Below are 8,631 nucleotides of genomic sequence, written 5' to 3'. Positions count from 1 at the left end.
CCTATTTAAATATATACTCTATTAATAATTATACTAGTTAGCAAAAGCTTGGGAATCAAGAAGGATCGGCTATAGCTCTCAGTCTTTTAAAAAAAAACTAATTATTTTCTGTGGACCGAAGCCCAGCTAAATAATGATTTTTTTCCGTCATTAAAAAGAAAGAAATAATCATCTTTAACTCAGATCCAAAATGAAGCCCAAACCGAAAAAATCAGATAAAAAAGTACAAAAAAAAGTGACCAAAAGCAACCATTTTTCCCTTTCAAAAATATAATTTTTTAATATTCTTTTAAGAACAATCTTTTATTAGAAAAATAAATTTTATATTTTTTGGTATATAATTCATCATTTTTTAAAAATTTTATTTTTTTAGAAAGTAATGTATTACATGCTTAAAATAGAATAAGGTTTTTATTGTTTAGTGAAAGTAATTTTCTTTTCAAAAGAATTGTATCCATATTACTTATATAAAAATATCTTTTTAATAAAAAAATAGTTCTTTTCTTAAAAAGAAAGATCAGTCCAAATCACCTAATATTTTAGGGTGTATTTGGTTTAGCATTGATAGTTTTAAATTTGTGTACTAGCTCACATTCATCCAAAACTAAAAATTAAACTTGCGTAATAGCTCACATTCATCCAAAACTAAAAATTATAATTTTTTTTATTCATTTTTGTAAGACTATTAGTTAGAAGATTTATTTTCTATCTACAAAAGTTTTGCCCTTCATATTTTATATGATGAATTTTATTATTTTTTTATAATATTTTTTTTAATATTCTCTCATGCATGTTATTATTTTTTCTAAACTTCTTATTATTTTAGTTTGTATGGAATTTTTTTCTTATATTATAATTTTATTAATCCCACTAAAAAGATTAAATTAAATAAAAAACTAACATAAAAAGAATATTATAATTATAAGTAGTGAAAAATTATATTTAAAAGAGTACTAAAAAGTATTGAGAGTACTAAAAAATATAAATTTAAATAATATTTAATTTATTACAATATATTTTAATATAAAAATTACTAAATATAAATTACTTTAATACCAATACACTTTTAATAAAAATTAAATTTATACAAATTTTTGTTTTTAAATTTTAATCCAATCACATATTTAATTGTGTATTGTGTTAATCACTAATCGTTGAATAACGCTTAAATATAGGAAACTGAATAAGTCACATAAGCATGAAGTTAGAGCATATCAAAATTCTGTTAGAGATTTATTCTATTGTCAATTTGACTTGGCCAACAAAACAACACATTACCATTAACAAATTTCATTTACTCTTTCACCAAACAGTATGGATGTGTATTTTGATATCCAAAGAGGGAGAACCTTTTGCATTGAAATTGGATACTTCGATAGTGTTCTTGAGATCAAAGAAAAGGTGCACAAGTATCAAGGCATTCCCGTTGCAAAACAAACTCTCTTTTTCAACGGTCATATTCTCCAAGATGATGGTGACGTTTGGAAGTACGACATTCTTAACAATTCGCACATTCAACTCGTCGTTGCAGACTCAGACAAGTCGCCCATTGCTGGTATGATCAAGATCGAAGATGTACCAGCAATAAGGAGCGACTTGTCTCCCATTGTCATCAAGGTCCATCTCAATTTGAAAATCGCTTCATTTAAAGCGCATGTTCCCGTGGAAATGAACGTAACGGACAGCGTTTTGAAACTGAAAGAAAAGATTCAAGAAATGGAAGGCGTATCGACAAACAAGATTCTCTTACATGCAACAGGAATAGAATTACACGATCATCAGCTACTGAAAGATTGTGACATTTCAGACAAGTCTGAAATCGACGTGAGTCTGAGACCATCGCCTACAACTTCAGCTGTGGCTAGTAGCCGCGGCAGCGGTAGTGGCAATGCTTCAAAGAAGCTCAAGCTAATGGTGTTGCCAAATACAGAGACCAATAAGATACCTGTGGAAGTGAATGCATCGGATAACGTTAGAGAGTTAAGGAAAGAATTGCAAAAGTTGCATCAGAATTTGCAATTTCATTTACCACAAGAAAATTATTTCTTCATTTACAAGCAGAATGTTATGGATGACAATATGTCTTTTCGATCGCACGATGTTGTTCAAGGTGATACCATTGAAATTTTTAATGGTAGTGTTACCGGTGGTTCATGAAAAAAATACTCTTAATAATTTCGGAAGAGTATTCATCAATTTTGCATAGGCCTCAAATTTTTAGGACAAGTTTAAAGTAGGTATAAAATCATTAATAACAACTACTCTTCTTTTGCAATTTTAAATGTAACTACAAGACATAGTGACATACAATCATTCTGGTTCTTCGTAGAATATTTATTAAACTTATTTGCAACCCTAGTAATATACGTCATGATACTCATATTTTGTTAATAATTTATACATGTTTTTTATTAATTAAAAAATTAATCTAACTACATTATTGTTAATTGATAATAACTAAACTTTTTATTCCAACGTCTAAATACATTATTAATTAATAATAACTAATTTTTTTCCAATATCAAGAGTATTTTTTTGGCTAATATCAAGAGCATTTATTATACTAATAAAATTTCTTTTTTATTATTAATAAAATAATCATATTAAATATATATTAAAATTAATTATTAATATAAAATACATATTAAAATATAAAATATATATTAAAAATTAATTATTAATATATTATATTAGTGGCTAAAATTTTTTGTGTGCACATGAGATTTTTATTAATAAAATTGAAGGTATTAAGGTATTGAGTGTTGTTAAGATTAGATGCCTTGGATGGGAACTATGGTATTTTTTCCTGAGGTTTCCCATTTGTCAAGTTCTTATCTTAACAGAGAAGGAGGGACTTTTTAGTTTGACATGTTGCAATGTAATGTTTGTTTCTCTCTTATTTTTTTTAATCAACATCTACGAATAAATAGTCAAACTGATCCGTGAAAGATCATTCAATTTTTAAATTGATCTCTAAAAAATTAAATTAATCAAAATCATTTTTAAAAAATTTAAAATTAATCATGTTAGTTCTTTTATCTATTCTGTCACTAATAATATTAAATTTTGCTGACGTGGCACGTTAGCTTGATAATCCAACCTGAACCCGGATTATACTCGCATCAAACCAAACCCAAAGCGAACAAAGAATAGTATTTCTTTCTTCCCACATCCTGCAGTTTCTTCGTCTTCTACCTGAAGCTCCACCATGCCGCCATCCTGCAAGGTGTTTCACGTCGCCGTCGGTCCTTGCACGTTCCTCTACCACAACGCTGCCGGTCCTTGCCCGCAGTTGATCTTTGGCGTGAGTAGGTAGCTGCTGCTTCGCTAAACACCCTCTGCCCAATGTCGCAAAGATCGTTGTAGCTGTGCCGTCCAACTCCTCTCCACCCTCTTCTTCAGTCACCACCGCGGGATTCTGGTGGAACGTGGTCTCTTCCTCCGCTGCAACTTGCACTGATCTGCTCTGCTTGTATCGATCTTCCATGGATGCTGCCAAATTGGAACAAAGACCATTCAATCGAATCTTGCCAAATCAAGGGCGCACTGCCATTAAGTTAATAAATTTACAAATTTGAGCGTTTATTGTTATTGAACAAAATCTTCGCTCCCCAGAAAAAATCAAATTTTGATCGGTGGGTGATTCTATTTTTTAGCTGTTACTATTACTGGTATCTGGATTGAAGTCTCTTAGAGGGTTTTATTGAGAATGAGCATCATAAAGGCATTGGATCATTGGAGGAGTTACTTCAGGTCTTGTTCATCTTCTTCTGACATATTTGAGAGTGGCGACTTTTGATTCTCCTAAGGAGTTTAGGTTGAGAAGGGACCGTATTGTTGAGATGCTCTTCTCTTGCAAGCAAACAAGGTACGTGGGTTTTGACAGGGTTGAGCTCTCCTTGGTGATAGTGCTGATGGTGATGATGATGATGGTGATGGTGCCTATAAGAGTAGTGATTTTCATCACAATCGGGATGGTGTTGTTGAGTTTGAAGCTAGGACAAGTAGGGAGATTAAGGTGAATAGCTCAAGGGATGATATTGATGATCATGGTGACATGGATGTGAATAGGGTCCTTAGCAATTATAGCATTGATGAAGCTGAGGCATTGACTGATGAAATGGAAGAACAATCAGATGCAATATTGTTTGAATCACTGAGGAGGCCGCAACTGATGGAGGCAGCAGCTGTTGGAACCGGCATAGAAGCTGAGATGCGTAGAGGAAAAGGAGACTAAGAGAGTATGTGACCGTCGGGTCGAGTTGTTGGGTTAGACTTCGATTTTCTAATGGTTTGGGCCCATCAGTAGGTCCCAATCCTGACAAAAAAAACTAACGTGTCGCGTCAGTAATACTTAATGGCGTTAGTGACAGAATAGACGGAGAGACTAACGTAATTAAATTTAAATCTTTCAAGGACAGTTTTGATTAATTTAATTATTTACTCCAACTTCTATTAACACTCTAACAAAGTTTAATTACTAAATTAATTTTTATTTTTATTTTGTTATACAAATTAATTTTAATATTATGTTCTTTAAATTTATGGTCAATTTTAATTACTAAATGACTAAATAATTATGTTAAGGTATCAATTGAAGTATCTAATATTTTATTATAAAAGAGTCTTTGTAATTGAATTGAAAATATATTTTTTTTAATATTTAGAATGTTGATAAGTATATCTACAAATAAATAAAATTACCATTTTTATTCATAAAAGATGGATTTTTGTTAATAAAATTACCCAAAATGTAAAAATTATTTAAAATCTCCAAAATACCCTTTAATATAATCTAACTCTAATTTCTCTTTTTACTTCACACCACCAATTCCACCAATCCTTCCTCACCACCATTTTCATCCTCAAATCCTTCTCTTTATCACCACCATCGAACAAGGGAGGAATAGTAAGAGAGAAAGTCGAAACAGAGAGAGTGAGAGAATGATTAAAAAGGAAGTTACTCATCACTGCTGAAAAAATCATTTTAAAGAGGAAGAGCATTCAGATTCAGAATTTCACATTTAAATTGAAATAACAATGTCTTAATAGAATTATATTATTATAGATTCAACAACAGAACCAACAGAACTGCAAATACAAATTCAAATCCCAACAACAGAAGTGGATCATTCAAATTCAACAATTACAGATCTATAATTCAATAATAAGTCAGATTATGGAGATGCAAAATTAGAGAATGAAGCAATAAAAATTAAAAATTAAAAATTAAAAAAGACCATGACGACAACGTATTGCCAAATCTTTGAACCCCCAGTCCCAGTCTTGAAGCTCCGTGAGCAGTGCTTCAAGGTCGAAACGCCGACGCAGAGGCTGTTGTCGAAGATGGTCCCAATCAAAGCCCATGACATTTTTGTAAAAAGAAACACGAAGACTAAGGATTGGGTCATCGAAGCGGATCTCAAGGAATCAAGAGTGCCACCACCATGCAGGACCTCATGCGTGCTTGCGAAGAGAAAGCAGAGAACGTTCACAACCTTCGTTAATGGAGCAGCAACGGTGGCAAACACAGAACTTAGGGAAAGGACGGCTATGATGCACAGATCTTGTCGCCATTAGGGGTGAGCACGGGTAGCGGGTACCCGATTATCCGTCTGAACCTGAACCGAACCAATTAAATTGGTTCTGAAACCAATGAATAATCGGGTCTGACCCGAACCAAACCAATTGCTCTCTCTAGTAATTGGTTCAGATAATGGTTCTGGAGGTGCAAAACCCAAACTAACTCGTGGACCCGATTATGTATTAATTAAATAAAAAATAAAAATTTAAAATATATATGTCTTGATTTTGAGTTTCTCTCTATTGCACTTTTGTATTTAGCTTTTAATGTGCTTGGTATTTAACATGTTTAGATTTTAATGTATATAATGTTTAATGTGTTTAGTTTTTAATGTGTTTGGTGTTTAATATGTTTGGATTTTAATGTCTTTAGTGTTTAATATGTTGGAATTTTAATGTGTTTAATTTTTAATATATTTGGTGTTTAACATGTTTGGATTATTTCATTGATTTTACATGTTTATTATACTTACATAATTTTTAAGATAAAAATTTGGTTTTTTTATGAATTTTTGTTTCATCGGGTACCCAATTATCCGAACCGAACCAACCCGTTCTTAATCAGTTTGGTTTGGTTCAGGTACATACACAAAAAATGTAAATCCAAACCAAACCGAACCAATTATAACTCAATTGGTTCAGTTCTAATTTCACCCTAAACCTGAACCAATCCGATGCGTGCTCACTTCCTAGTCGCCATTGCTGCTGGAGGTCGCTGGAATCGATACTGCTAAGCCACCACTGTTGTCTCTCTATTTCTACCTTTGCCGAGGTATTAGAGAAGGAGGTGATGATGACAGTGGTGGTGATAGCGACAGTGATGGTGGTAGTTGGAGATGAAAATGGTGGTGAGGAAGAATTTGGATGGCGGTGTGCTTAGCATTGGAAGAGTGGTGTTGTGGAATAAAAAAAAGAAGTTAGAATTAGATTATATTAGAGGCTATTTTAGAAATTTCAAATAACTTTTTAGGATTTAGGTAGTTTTATTAACAAAAGTCTATTTTTTATGAGTAGAAAAGATAATTTTATTTATTCGTAGATAATTTTATCAACGTTCTAAACTTTTATACGTAAAAATGATAGTTTACTCTTTTTCTAAAAAGACAATAAAATTGGGATTTTTTATTTTAATAAATAAAATAAATGTAATATTTACCAAAATAAATAATTTTAAAAGTATTTACCGATTTAAAGTCCCTTGCCTTATCTCATTTATAGTGAAAACGAGATAACAATGCATGTATCTCGTTTACAGTATAAACGAGATAAGGCACGTCAGCGTGACACGTGTATATCTTGTTTACACTGTAAACGAGATAAGACTTGTCTGCGTCTATATATACAAGTCGTTTACAGCTTAGTTCCGAACCCAAGTTTGACTTTGTCAACCTCTTTCTCCCCTCTTTTAATCCGATTCGACTATACCTTCGACTGAATCGGTGATGGCGCGGGAGGCGGCGAATGGCGAAGACATCAACAAGCTGAACGAGACGACGCATTATGCTGGGGTGGCCGACTTCGAGGTTAGTTTCCTTATGTTTGTTTAATTTAAGGATGTGGCCATTGTTAGGGTAGTCATTAAGAACTAGAACGTAGTTGTATGAGTTAGCAGTTAAGTCTCTAGGAGGAATTTAGAACTCTATTTGCTTATGCTAGGTTGGTATGACATAATTATTAATTTGAAACTCTGTTATTCTTGTGCTAGGTTGTTAGTATTTATAACGCTATAGTTAGGATTTGCCTATTATGGAAAATGTAATTTAGAGATATGTGTAGGTTAGAAACATGGAAGTACGTTCTTCAGTAGAAGTAGCTATACGGTAGATGGAAATATTTGCTGAACTTTAATGTGTTGTGTACCATGTTAAGTCGGTCTAATTACTAAAAAAAAAAGAGATAGAATTCAGTAACCCATAAATTTAGAGTATTTTATTTGTAAGGCTAAATTCTTTTTTTTTCATTATTCAGAGGCTTCGCCTCCTACTGCCCCGACAAGTGAGCCATACTCTTCCTCCACCCATCGCCATCGTCCCATATGTGGTTGAGGCTGGATTCGGCGACACAGTGCCCCTCAGGGATTTCAATTTTGACAACTCCCTGATTTCGGCACTCGTGGAGCGATGACATCCAGAGACGCACACGTTTCATCTCCCGTGGGGTGAGGTCACTATCACCCTGCAGGACGTGGCATACCACCTAGGCCTACGCGCACACGGTAACCCCATCGGGGGTGCCTCTGTGACTTTGGTAGGTGGTACTAGACGGAGACGTGGACGTTGGTGGAGCAGCTGGTCGGTGTCAGGCCTCCCGTGGTAGCACAGCAGGCTGCGCATAAGAAGGAGTCCTTCACGCTGAAGCTTGTGTTACTCTGGGATCGTGTCCGCTAGATGCCCCCGATAGACGATCCCAAGACCCTCCGACAGTATGCCAGGTGCTATATTATGTTACTGATCGGAGGGTATCTGATGACCGACAAGTCCAACAATCTGGTGCACCTTCGTTGGCTACCGCTGCTCTGGGACTTTGAGGAGTGTAGGGTGTTTTCCTGGGGCTCGGTTGTGCTGGCCTGGATGTATCAGTCACTTTGTTTGGCGGCACAGCAAGGCGTCATGGATATCGCTGGCTGCACTCTACTTTTGATGTCCTGGATCTATCAGAGATTTTCTCAGTGGTGTCCACCAGATAGAGGGGTTTACCAGTATCCTCTGGTCGCCAGGTGAGAAATGTTTATTTATGTATTTGAATTAAATAATTGTCAATTCTTTTGGGATGTTACTTAACGAACTGTATATGTTCTCCTGGGATTTATCAGGTTGGTAAGATTACAGCAGCAGAGCAGAGATCAGCATGAGGCCAGGGTCCTGCATTTGAGGGTTTCGATCGACCAACTACGGTTTGATGAGGTTAGTTGTAAAATACTTATGTTTTTATTTTCGATAATTAGATATCTATCATATGGTTTAATTTGTTTGTTATCTGGATAATTAGATAGATTTCGTAAAATAATTATGTTTCTCTTATGTCGGAAACTTTTTTTATTCAGTTTGC

The 8,631-nt window shown here is 34.2% G+C and overlaps 1 protein-coding gene across 1 annotated transcript; it reads left to right on the top strand.

Moving 5' to 3' along the window:
- Window positions 1-1,314: 1,314 nt before the first annotated feature.
- On the top strand, window positions 1,315-2,157 carry LOC107481297 (ubiquitin domain-containing protein 7SL RNA1-like). Its single transcript, XM_016101552.3, has one exon. It carries the CDS (start codon window positions 1,315-1,317, stop codon window positions 2,155-2,157), a length of 843 nt encoding a protein of 280 aa, XP_015957038.1.
- The last annotated feature ends 6,474 nt before the right edge of the window (window positions 2,158-8,631 follow it).

This window comes from Arachis duranensis, chromosome 3 (genome assembly GCF_000817695.3).
Source record: "Arachis duranensis cultivar V14167 chromosome 3, aradu.V14167.gnm2.J7QH, whole genome shotgun sequence".
In the NCBI taxonomy this organism is placed as follows: domain Eukaryota; kingdom Viridiplantae; phylum Streptophyta; class Magnoliopsida; order Fabales; family Fabaceae; genus Arachis; species Arachis duranensis.
Note: the sequence above shows the minus strand (reverse complement) of the source record. Positions and strands in the feature narration are given on the sequence as shown.